This window comes from Hyperoodon ampullatus (assembly GCF_949752795.1).
Source record: "Hyperoodon ampullatus genome assembly, chromosome: 6".
Classification (NCBI taxonomy): Eukaryota; Metazoa; Chordata; class Mammalia; order Artiodactyla; family Ziphiidae; genus Hyperoodon; species Hyperoodon ampullatus.
In genome coordinates, this window is record NC_136919.1 from 34,280,520 (window position 1) to 34,293,298 (window position 12,779).

At 39.9% G+C, this 12,779-nt stretch overlaps 1 protein-coding gene across 3 annotated transcripts in view; it reads right to left on the reverse strand.

Moving 5' to 3' along the window:
• Positions 1–498: 498 nt before the first annotated feature.
• The window catches only part of TMEM245 (transmembrane protein 245), a gene marked incomplete at both ends in the record, with an annotated part of 97,860 nt that continues 85,579 nt past the window's right edge, over positions 499–12,779 (reverse strand). For all 3 annotated transcript variants that reach the window (XM_079705830.1, XM_079705828.1, XM_079705829.1), the window contains 2 exons: positions 499–544; positions 11,595–11,789. In XM_079705830.1, the coding sequence (XP_079561956.1) occupies positions 499–544; positions 11,595–11,789 (241 nt within the window). The remainder of the gene's footprint in view (positions 545–11,594; positions 11,790–12,779) is intronic.

Here is a 12,779-nt window from a genome sequence, read left to right on the forward strand (position 1 = left end):
ACACTGTGGAAGAAGGGAGAAGACTCATTTTTCCCACTCAAGCAACTACATTCTCAAAAGTGAAAGCCCTCTTCATGGAAAAGTGACTGTCACAGAAAAGTTTAAGAACAGATTTCTTAAAACAGGAGAAAACTACATTGTATACAGCAGGTAGTTTAGGACTCTTTAAAAAACTTTATAAATACATATTATAATATACATAACCAAAGTGGGAAAATTTCAAGCCATGGTACCAGTTTATAAACTGAAACTTTTCAAGCCATCTTAGCAACAGTTAAGTGAGTAAACCACATTTCTGAGCTCCAAAGCTGTGCTTTAAAATGCAAAGCACAGCAAGTCCTCTCTTGTCCGGGCATTCTGTATGGAAGGCTAGGAGGCTTCTGCTTCTCCTGGGCTCTGTTTGCCAGGCACAGCTGAAAGGATAGGAGGCCACAGCTGAGCTAAACTCACAGTCAAGGTTGAATTTCCCAGAGAAATCACTGCGGTTTAGAAACCAAGTCAGTCTACTGAAGGCTTCAGATCTTCAGAAATGTCACGGAAAGCCCTTTAAGAAAGACAGAATGATTAGTTTTGCTTTTGGAAAAGGGGAAAAAATAAAACCACAGAGAAGGGAGGGAGGGAGGGAGGGAGGGAGAGAGGGAGGGAGGGATGGAGGAAGGAAGGAAAGAAAAATAGCATCTAACCAGTAATTCATTGCCACAGAATATCTTATTTTTATAATTTGAGAGCCTTGATGAGGTTATGTAGTCACTATTTTTTTTCCTGATATTTTCACTGAGTATTGTTTCAAAGTCTGATAGCTGTCTCTCAATCTTTAGTAACAAGAACTCCAGGTTTTTGGAGGGTCCATCCAAAAGACTATTTCCCCAGACTCTCTTGAAACTAATGACCCTGTGACTAAGATCTGGCCAATTCGAAGTGTTGAGTGAGTTCTGGACAGTGTACTTAAAAGAGAAGGGTAATCTTCAATCCTTCCCCCTTCTTGCTGACTAGAAAGTAGACACAATGATATTAAAGAGAAAATCATTAAGAGACCAAAGATTAAACGTTAGCAGGATAAGTTTTATTGCAAAATAGGAAAACTGACCCAGCAATGTCCAAGCTCTGAGGATTGTGGTTCAGGGCAGGAGAAATGGGGTAGGTCTTTTCAACAGATGACCTTGTACTTGTACTGTCTCTAACCTACATCAAGCAAGCCAAGTAAATGTAGCTAATTGGCAGGCAATACCTGGGTTGGATGGAGGTGGTCTGCTGCATCTTTGTGGTGCCTACCTTAGGACTATAAAAGCTAGTTGGCCTTTGCTACGTAATTTTTACGCCCAAGCTAAGATGATATCACCCAGCCAGGTCTGCATCTGTGTTGGCAGCCACATGGCCAGGTCAGAGTTTATCAATGAACATGAGCTCAAGCACCCATCTTAGATGAAAAGACCTCACACCAAGGCTGGCGTTAAGGTAAGGCAAAGCTTGGCATGGATGTTTGTGGAACAGACACACTAGTCCTGATCTGCCTGCCTCTGCACTTCTTACACCCAAGAGAGAAATAAACTTCTGGCTCATTTAAGTCACTGTTATTTTAAGTTCTACTGATGGTGGATTCTTTTGAGTTTGTTTTTTGGTTATAATACAGGCAAATCTATCTTAACTGATACAGATATGAAGCACAAGTTTATTACCATCCTTTTAGATAGAGGTTGCCTTGCTCCTTTACAACAATGTCACCAATTAGGAGGGTTCAACAGGCAGGGCAGAGGTAAATTAAAGACTAACCCTTTAGCACAATGTAGGAAGTACTTTAAAGTCAAGAGGGGCACAGGTAAAATGTTACAGAAAAAAGATTACATTCAAGGATGCTCAGTTATCTCAAGGCTCCTTCACTGCATGAGGCCCTACATCTAAAGGAACAGCTTTGAGGAAGGGGTAAGCTTCCTGGTTATGGTTCCTGTGGCTCTGAAAGGGTTTATATGTGACATGACTGAACCCCATGTTGAATATATGCTGATAGGTCAAAGAATTGGAATGAATTTCTTTCCTTAAATATTTTTTATTTATACCTGGAGAAAAATTCCCCCAAACTAAGATTTATACAGACATAAATGTTTTATATATATATTAATATCCATCTATCTCTACATCCATCAAATCAGGGTTTCTCAACAGCCGCACTGTGGACCATTTTGTGCATTGTAAGATGTTTAGCAGCATCCCTGCCTCCACCTACTACAGCTGTGATGATGAACATGTCTCTAGACATTGCCAAATGCCCCCTGAGGGGAGCAAAATCACACCCTCCTCCTATGAACCATTGCTCTATATAGCTATCTACCCATTTATTTATGTATCTATTTTTCACAGTCTCACCTAAATTTTTGTTTTTACATTTGTGTATAGGCAAAGCTGGCTACAAGTTGCCTCAGACTATATGAATTTCAAGTAGCACTTAATTCTGGGAAGCCCTGGAAAATCTTTAAAACCAATAACCAAAAACTTGTCAATATTTCAAAGTATTTTCCAACACCCAAAACGGTTTGTAAACTCATTCTTTGATACCTTTTCAACTTTCTAAGATACCCGCAAATTTGAATCTCTAACTCTTCAATTCCCCTAAATTATGAATGAAAATTTCTGCCTCAGGGCAAAGATGCATGAAATAAGATTAAGGCTGTGGTTCGCCTGGCGACTGCTTTCTTTTGACAAGTAAGCTTAGCTGTGACCTTGAAATTCATACCTGCTATTCAATTCCGCCTCCAGGCCAAGAAAGTCTCCACAAGGACTCAGAAGAAAGAAAACAAAGTGAAGCAAGCTAAGAAAACACGGGCGGGGGCGGGGGGGCGCGGAGCGGAGCTAATGTGTGTGTAAAACCCTATAGAAGTAACACTGATCTTAACTGAACCTCAATTATCTCCTGGAAAACAAACTCCATAAGCTAGAGATAGAGAAATAATTTCTTTCTGGCCTCATCAAAGGCACAGTACTAACTAATCTGCAGGGCTCATAAATCTGTAACTCTCTAGATTAGGAAGAAACAAAGGAATAAATATTGCATTGACAGTACTTCCTTCTTTCTTTCTTTCTTTTTTTTTTTTTTTTTTGGCCTCAACGCGCAGCTTTCGGGATCTTAATTCGCCAACCAGGGATTGAACCCAGGCCCTCGGCAGTGAAAGTGCCGAGTCCTAACCACTGGACTGCCAGGGAATTTCCTTAACAGTATTTCTAAAAATGGCAAATGTCCTACCTAAACCATCTAAATACAGTATTCTTTCCCAAACCATAAGGCTTATTACACTCCTTTGAACCATAGTGGTAGAATTTCTCAAGAACAAGCAATGCACAATGGGGCCACATGAGACTGGGGGCGCACAGAGGACTGCTGTTAACATTTTATAGTTCCTTTAAGAGCAATGGAGATTGTGCGGTGTGATTTCTCATTTACAATCTCTGCTCCTTGGAAATATTTTGGGATCTGCTTCCCTTGAAGTTTCAATGAGATTTTTAAAAATCCATTTATGTGAATGTTTAAATCTTTTCTGATTTAACAACTCAAGAGTTGTTGACTCCCAGCCTCCCAGAGAAGCAGAGTAAATTGTGGATGTTTAACTTACTTTCGTTGGCTCAGGATAGCAAGTGTGTATTTCCTAGACCCTCACCTGCACATCTTGTGACAGAGCACATGTCATCACTATTATGTACATTCCTTCCCTTCCAAAAATTTGGAATAAAGTTCTAAGGCTGGAGTTTACCATGGCCCCTCCTCTTTTTATCAGCCTCACAGTTACACTGCAAAAATCTTTTAATCTGATCTGCTCTTGGTTTCACTAATCTATTAATTCATCAAATTTTCATTGAGCACTTTCTATTTGCCAAACACCATGCCAGGAATGGTAACACAGCTGTAAACAAGTTAGACATAGTTCCTACCTTCAGAAAGCTTACCAATTAGTGGAAAGACAAACACACATTTATATAATAGGTATTAAGTTAGGATAAGTGGAAGATGCTATGGGAACACATTGCAGGGACATCTTATCTAGTCTAGAGAGTTCTAGTAATGCTTCTCCAAAGAAGAGTACTTTAAGTAAAGGTTATGATACTGGACTTGGCTAGAAAGGGGGTAGTATTCTTTACAGAGGGGAAAACACGTGCAAAGATCTCACTGATTCCACAAAACTAAACAAGTTCAATATCCCTAGAAAAGAAAATGTAAGGCAGGCAACAGAGAGAGATGAGTCTGCTGAGGTAGACAGAAGGCACGAAAAGTCTGATGGGCCGATTTAAAGTTTCAACTTCATCTTGAAGGCCATGGGAAGCCACCATGGGAATTTTAAGCAGCAGAGGCATTTAACAGTTATGCTCCAGAAAAACCAGAGAACAAGATGGGAGGGAAGTAAGACTAGAGGCAGGCACCAGTGAAGAGGATGTTGAAGAAATCCTGGCATTGGGTCAACACCATTGGGAAGACAGAGGAATGAACAGATTCAGGAAAGTTTTTAAGTGACAGTGTCAAAGGAGAAGCACCCACCAACGGAGGGGGAGTAGCGTCCAGCTCCCTTCCCACCTCCAGTTCTCCTTTGTCCCTCATTATCCTAAACTGGAACGATGGGGAGTACACTCCAACTGAAATCCTTAAGGTTAATGTAAAGACCTGGAGGAGTGGTGACTGTTTTTTGGAGAACATCTTCATATCTTATTTTGCAAAGACAAAAATAACTTCTTGCTCTATAAAAAGTAGGATGTGTTACACCGTAGCTTAACTGCCAAATACTGATCTTTCTTGACTTAGGATGGTATTACGTCCCAATAAACCCACTGTAAGTTGAAAATATCAAGTCAAAAAGCATTTAATACACATAACCTACGAAACATCATAGCTTAGCCAAGCCTACCTTAAACATGCTCAGAACACTTACATTAGCCTACAGTTGGGCAAAATCATCTAACACAAAGCCAGTTTTATAATAAAGTGTTGAATGTCTCATGTAATTTACTGAATGCTGTACTGAAAGTGAAGAACAGAACGGTTGTCTGGGAACTGCATGGTTGCAGGCCTATCAGTTGTTTCTTTACCTGATCGAGTGGCTGATTAGGAGCTGCGGCTGCTGCCGCTGCCCAGCATCACAAGAGAGTATCGTAACGCACATCACTAGCCCAGGAAAAAAACAACATTCAAAGTTTAAGTACAGTTTCTACTGAATGTGTATCACTTTCATACCATCACAAAGTTGAAAAAATCGTAAGTTAAACCTTCTTAAGTTGGGGACCATTTGTAATTTCTTTTATGAAAAGATACTGAACTTTGTTTGAACTTTGGGTATTAAATCATGAAAGATAATCACAGTCAGGTTAAGATAATGCTTCTAAAAACAGCAATGAGTTACTAATTACTCTATCCTAGAAAAAGATAAAGCTGAGTTCCTAAAGGGCCACATTCCAGCTGTCACCTCCGGTCATAACAAGGTATGACAGAGGGCAAAGGAAAACTTGAATACAGAGAACAGCGTTCCCACAGGAGTTCCTGCGACAGGCCCTTACTTTCTACTTACAGGTTTTTCTGAGCTTTAACATTCAGAGATTGCTGCTCAGTTTTTGGTAGGAGTGAAATAAGTACATCAAATCAAGTCTGATTATCCTGTCCAAAAATCAAGAAAGCACTTGAAAATGTGTGACAGCAGGGTGTTTTGATCCTTCCCCACACCTCCCAAACAGCCCCAGTGTTAACAGAGAACAGGGGAAGCAATAGGTTCTGATTATTGAATCAAGGCCAAAATAGTTGGGAGCCCAAAGCTGTGCTGTGTCTGCGACATTCACCCTTGTGAAATAGTGCAACCACCACGATCAACAGTGAGAAGCAGAGAAAGGGGGTCCACCCTCCTTCATCTTTCCTTAGGTGGACAGTCATTCATCCGTCTGAAGATACATGGCAGTACACAGAAATAGCCGTGCAAATGGGTCTTCTCAGCCACCAGTGCCTCCATCTGCAATTAGAAGGTATATCTGCCTAATGGAATGAACAATCCACCCTCCATTATCACACTGTAACAACATGAGAGTTCCTAAGACAAGCCGAACCCTTCCACAGCTCATGCCTCTGTAGGGACTATTCCCTCACAGTCCATTCATTCCTTCAACTAGGAAGAGAGCACTTTCCAAGGTTGACAGGTGCTGTGGATACACCAGTAACTAACATGGACATGACCCCACAGTAACAGCAACCACAGTCAAGCGGGAAAAGACAAAGAATCAAGTATATAAGTGAAAGTCGTACGAGAAAGGAAAGGTACAAGGTGCTATCTGTAAGAGCATTAAACTAGCAGAAGGACGTAACCTAATCTTGGGGGTAGGGAAAGCCGCTCCCATGAACTGACACTTGAGTTGCGATCTGAAGAATGATTAGGAGTTAACTAGGCAAGGAAAGATGGGGGAGGGGGAGAGTGTCCAGACAGAGAAAGCAGCGTGCTTCAAGTCCTAGAGTTTGAATGGAGCTGGTGTCACTGAGGCCCTGACACAAAGCCAATGTGGCTGCAGCTCAGACAGGGGAAAATGTTTCAGAATTCGTGAAGCAGGCACAGGTAGATCATGTAGGGCCTTGGAAGGATTTTGATCTTCCTTGTAAGGACAATGGGAGGCCAGTTTTGGTAAGCACGACCAGATGTGCCTCCATTCTGAAAAGAAAACATCCGCTGCAGTATGGAAAAGGGACTGGAGGACAGTAAGAGTGGACACTGAGAGACCGGCTGGGAGACTGAGATGCCTGCAGCAGTCCAGGTGAGAAACCTAACAGCTGGGCCCAGGGCAGGTGGAACTGGAGAAAAAGGGGAAAGGACAGATTTGAGATAAAACTGATAGGACTTGGTAAAGATGGTTACTGAGGAGATGGAAAGTCATAAGGATGACCACACACTGGCACATATAATTAGAGGGTAACATCTACTGAGGAAGGAAACAGAGGAGAATGTTTTATCTTGTTGGGGCGGCGGGGGGGAGATGATTAAGGACAAGAAAGATCTTTAGTTGTAACACACCAGCTCACCTGCTTATTACTATGTGACTAGAGGCAAGTTAACCTCTCTAAGCCTGGATTTCTTCATTTATAAAATATGGAAAACAATCTTTCCTAACCTCACATGAAAATATTGGACAGATTAAGTAAAATAAGACAACGCAGGTGAAGTTTTATCACAGAACTTGGCATGCTGAGTCCCAATAAATGTCAGTAGGGGTTGTTTGTTACTATTTAAGAGGTCATTTAGACTTTCCACTAGAAAGTGCTGTGTTGAACACATAGTTCCTTCAGGCCTTCTCAAAACCCCATTAGAATGCCAGTAAAAAGTGTTTTTTTAAAGGCATAAACCTACCTGAAAAAAGAGGAGAAAAAAGAGAACATAAGAGGTTAAGAGCAACAAATTTTTAGAAGATGGAAAGCAGATGAACAACTGCTATGACCCAGCATAACCTAAAAAGCTGAATCCTAAGCCAGAAGTTATTCAGCAAAATTGCCCATAAGGCTCAGGAATTGGTGATATCAAGTAACTTTGGAAGTGGGGTTGAAGGTGGGACTAAACACAGAAGGGCTGCTTTAAAGTGTGCTTAAAAAGCAGTAAGACCAAGCTGTCAAACTCTGGGCAGGAGATTAAAAGATCTTTCTCTGAGGAATTTAGGAATTTAGCCCCAAAGGGAAACCAAAAAGCACTGACATCAGGGGTTGCACAAGACAATGGTCCTGGCAGATTATATTATGGTAACACACATAATAACCAACCCACAGATCCTGAGTAGTTCACTCTTAACATAAGCCAGTAGTCAAAAATATCCAATACCTCCTATTGTGATTATGTGGTATTAATATGGTGAAGGTGAAGGGATATTACAGATGTAATCAAGGTCCCTAAGCAATTGACTTTAATCAAAATGGCAATATGTTCAGTGGGCTAGGTCTAATCAGGTGAGCCCTTTACAAAAGGGTCTTAGCAGTCAGAGACAGAAGTCAGAAAAATACTCTCCTGCTGTCCTTGAAGAAGCAAGCATCATGTTATGAAATGCCTATGGAAAGGGGCAGCCTCTAGAAGCTACAAGCCTCAGTTCTACAACTGCAAGCAAAGGAATTCTGCCAACAACAGGCAAGCTTGGAAGAGGGCTCCCCAATCTGCAGATGAAATCCCAGCCCAAGCTTACACCTTGACCATAGCCTTGGCAGATCCTAAGCAGAAGACCCAGCTGAATTATGCCTGTACTCCTGACTCATGGACTTTAATATAAATGTATGTTGTTTTAAGCCACTAAGTTAGTGGAAATTTGTTATGTATCATAGAAAAGTAACACAGACCTATATGCCAAAAGAGGTAAATTTTATTTATACAAATAATACCTTAATAAACCAGACCCCCCAAAAATATGATAGCAGAAATGGAGACCTCTAAGAAGGTGTTAGAAGATAAAGTTGGAGAAATCACCCAGAAGATGGGAGCCAAAAAGACAGAACCACAAGAACATCAGAGAAAAGGTTAAAAAATGATATGAACAGTGTATGCGGGTCAGCACCAAAATAAAAGTAGTTTTGAAAGGGAGAGAAGGAAATCATTAATAAAATAACTGAAGAAAAATTTCAGAAGCACAGAACATAAATTTCCAGTTTTAAAGGTCACAAAGAGGCTTCCCTTGTGGCGTAGTGGTTGAGAGTCCGCCTGCCGATGCAGGGGACACGGGTTCCTGCCCCGGTCCGGGAAGACCCCACATGCCGCGGAGCGGCTGGGCCCGTGAGCCATGGCCGCTGAGCCTGCGCGTCCGGAGCCTGTGCTCCGCAACGGGAGAGGCCACAACAGTGAGAGGCCCGTGTACCACAAAAAAAAAAAAAAAAAAAAAAAGGTCACAAAGGCACTTGATACAAGTGCCAATTGGAACAACAACAACAAAATAGATTAAAAACAACAAAAAAGATCCTATAGGTTTTCGAACAGTTAAATTACAAAGAATCAGGAACCAGAAAGGCTTCAGAATTTTAACAACCGTGAAAGGTAGAAAAACAATGAAGAAATAAAGTTCTAAAGGGAAAAAATTTTAAACATAGAATTCTCTACCCAAACTATTGAGTACGTATGACTTTAGAAGAAGCCTTTTCAGACATGTATCGTCCCCCAAATTTACCTCCCATGCATTCTTTCCCAAAAATCTACAGGAGGATGTGCTCCAACAAAAAGCAGGAATAAATCAAGAAAGAAAACAATATTGGGAAATCATATGGGAAATAAGGATTCCAACAGAGGGGAGAGCTGAGGGAATCCCCAGGGTGACAGCTGTAAAACTCTGCTGGAGCAGATCAGAACAATCCAGGAGTGACGTCTTCAGGAAGATAACTTATAGCAAACCAGACGCAACTGAGCATGCTGAGTGAGAGGAGAGGTAAATACCTGGTGCAAAGCCTGGCATTGGACTAATTATAAGTTCACAGAAAACAAAGCAAATAAAAAACAGTATCTTTATAACACAAAGGAAAGCAAAATGTTGTACAGGTAAGGAACTATAGACAATATACAAGAAGGCTTAAATAAGAATGTAATTTACAGAGCCATAATAATGTAAACACCGAATACTGATCTAACCAATATCCCAGTTTAGTAATATCGGGCAGATGGTTAGTAGAAGAGATAATTTCTCACTTTCCAAGTGGGAAGTAAACAGTGCCAATACATGAAAAAAATCAAGAAATAAACACAATTTCAAGATATGGAGGTAAACATCAGATAGAGTCGAAAGTGGTTCCTCTTAGAGAGGAAAGGAAGGGGCAGGGAGAAGGCAAAGGACTGCTCTTTTTCACAAGCTTTATAGAAATTTTTGACTCTTTTAAACTATATACATCCGTAACTTCGAAGGAAAAAGATTACAGCGATATCGGTCCTTACATTATTTTTTCAAACCCCCATACCACTTAATTAACAACATTCTGCCTTCAGAAGGGGACCAGGGGAAAGGGGTCACTTGCCTCTAGAAGGATTCATATTAGCTTCTTTTGTTTCACCTTAGAAACTAACTCTTGCTCTACCAACCTGGAATCATCAAAAGTCTTTTTCTAAAATAACAGCAAAATATTGATCAACCAATTTTCTTTTTACTTCTTGTTTCGTGAGCCCAAGGAATATGGTATCCACTCAGCAAATGCTCTCTACTGCTTTCAAGTAACTGTCCACTGACTTCTCAGGAACCCAGTACCTGCCTTTAAGAGCAAAGGCAGGAAAGGATATCATAGTGTAACCACCCCCAAACTGGTGACGTCTTTGTTAAAACCTCTAAGTACCTCTTCTTTTCACTCTTCTTCAGGAAACTGATATTTCACTGCCATCAAATAAGTGCCTAGAATTAACTAAGATGGCCCTTTGACCAACTAGCTCTAACTCAGAAACGTTATTCTACTTGTTTTGGGTTAAAGGACTATGTCTTTCTTCACAAAATACAACACTTAAAATTAAATAAGCAGAACATTTTAGAAGAATTTTAAATAAAAATCTAGTTTCACTAAATACATTTTCAGAATCAACTTGTTAATGACTCCTTAATTACACTAGAATATGCAACAAAAAAATTCTTCTCCAGCTGAAAATAAAAAGGGAAATGCAGTATAGTCTCTGGAAAGTTAAAATACTGTATTCTGAGACTTAGTTTTTCATTAAAAGTCCTTCTTACTTTTCTGTTATTAAAATGTAATTTCTGGTACAGCCACATAGAAAAACTGTTTTGCAAGTATCCACTAAAGTTAAACCAGATGTAGTCCCAGCCATTCCTCTGCTGGTAACATACTCACCTGGAGTAAGTACTCATGTTCACCAAAAGCCATGTACCAGAAAGTTCATAGCAGCCTGATTCATAACAGTCCTAAACTGGACACTACCCAAATGTCCATCAATACTACAATGAATAAATAAATTGTGGTATATTCACACACTGGAATACTACAGTATATAAATAAATATATATAAATTAAATAGTATATAAATAAACCTACAGAAAAATTGAAATAGTACAATTAACAGCCATATGTCTGTCCTTCATCTAGATTCACCAGTTGTGAACATTTTGCTACAGTCACTTTCTCCCTCTCAGTTTGACAGCTCATCCCTAAAGGATATTCTGCTACATAACCAAAGTATCACTGTCAGACCTAAGAAATTTACCATCAATATAATATTATTTCATATATGGTCCATAATCAATTTCTCTAACTGCTTCAGAAATGTTCTTTATAGATTCTCTCCATTCCCCAATCCAGCATCCTGTCATGGACCCATGCACTGCATTTGGTTGTCCTATTTCCTAAGTCTCCTTCAATCTAGTATACCACTGTCTCAAAATGGTCTTTTAAAATTTATTTATTTTTGGTTTTTCATGACATTAACAATTCTGACCCAATCGGTTTTTAAATGTTCCTGATATGCGAAACCCAAAAGTCTACACACAAATGATTTCTATTTACTTTAGTGTCTTCAATCTTTAGGAGAGCAGAGGAACTGAAATACTCTGTATCCTAACAGACTGTATGCAGGTGAAAAACAATGAGATAGGTTAGTTCAATTTCACACACAGCTGATGATCATTTTGCTGTAACTCACCGCTGAGTCTGAACAGGCCACGGGGTCTGGTTTGGTGTGGGTACTGAATTCGTGGGACTCATTAACATAGCACTATAGATATTGGAAGCGACCACAAGTATGCAGAGAAGTATGGGCCCAATGATTGCTCCTTCTAGGCCCAGGTAGTACGCTCCACCAGCCACTGCCAAGCCTGTCAAGTAAGGATGGCCACCTCTGGAATAAAGAGCACACAGATTACTCATGACTTTTAACAAACATAAACCTTGGAGTAAGTCGGAAATACATTCTCTAACACAATGTTCATTCTGTAACACACCTGCCTTTTGATTGCATTATCAGCTTTCTTCAGATTACCTCAATGCAGATAACAAGATGCAAAAATTTTCTCGCCTACATGTGTGACGTTTGCCTTTTTATAGGTCCAGCAACTGAAGGAGTGAAGTCAGCAATGTTAACAGGTACCATTGCAGGGCTGTCTGAGGTGGGTTAATGTCAGCTTAGGACTGGTTATATAATCTACCTGTTAGGTTTACCTCCATCTAGAAAAATTAAGTGGCACAATTAAGTGTGTAGTTCAACTAATTATGCTTTTTTTATAAAGATGATAACAATACAATGACATCCCTGTTATTCATAAGTTAGTCTTCTAGCAACCTCCTAAAATAGAGATTTTAACACAGGTAGTGATAAAAGCCCTCATGAGGAAAATATTTGTTAAAAAGCCCAAGATTTTTATTTCATAGGAGAGTCATAAGTGTCTTCCAGCTTATCACAGTATCACTTACATAACTGGAATGAAATAAGACATAGGCAGACCTCAGAGATACGCAGGTTTGGTTCCAGACCACCATAATAAAGCCAAATATCACAATAAAGTGAGTCACACGAAATTTCTGGTTTCCCAGAGTATATAAAAATTATGTTTACACTGTACTGTAGTCTTTTAAGTATTCAATAGCATTATGTCTAAAAAAATGTACATACATTAATTTAAAAATACCTGATTGGTAAAAATGCTATCATGTAAGCCTTCAGCAAATTGTAATCTTTTTGCTAGTGGCGAGTCTTGTCTCGATAGTGACGGCTGCTGACTGATCAGCGTGATTGGTTGCTGAAGGCAGGGGCAGCTGTGGCAATTTCTCAAAACAAGACAACAATGAAGTTTTGCTGCATCCACTGACTCTTCCTTTCATAGATGATTTT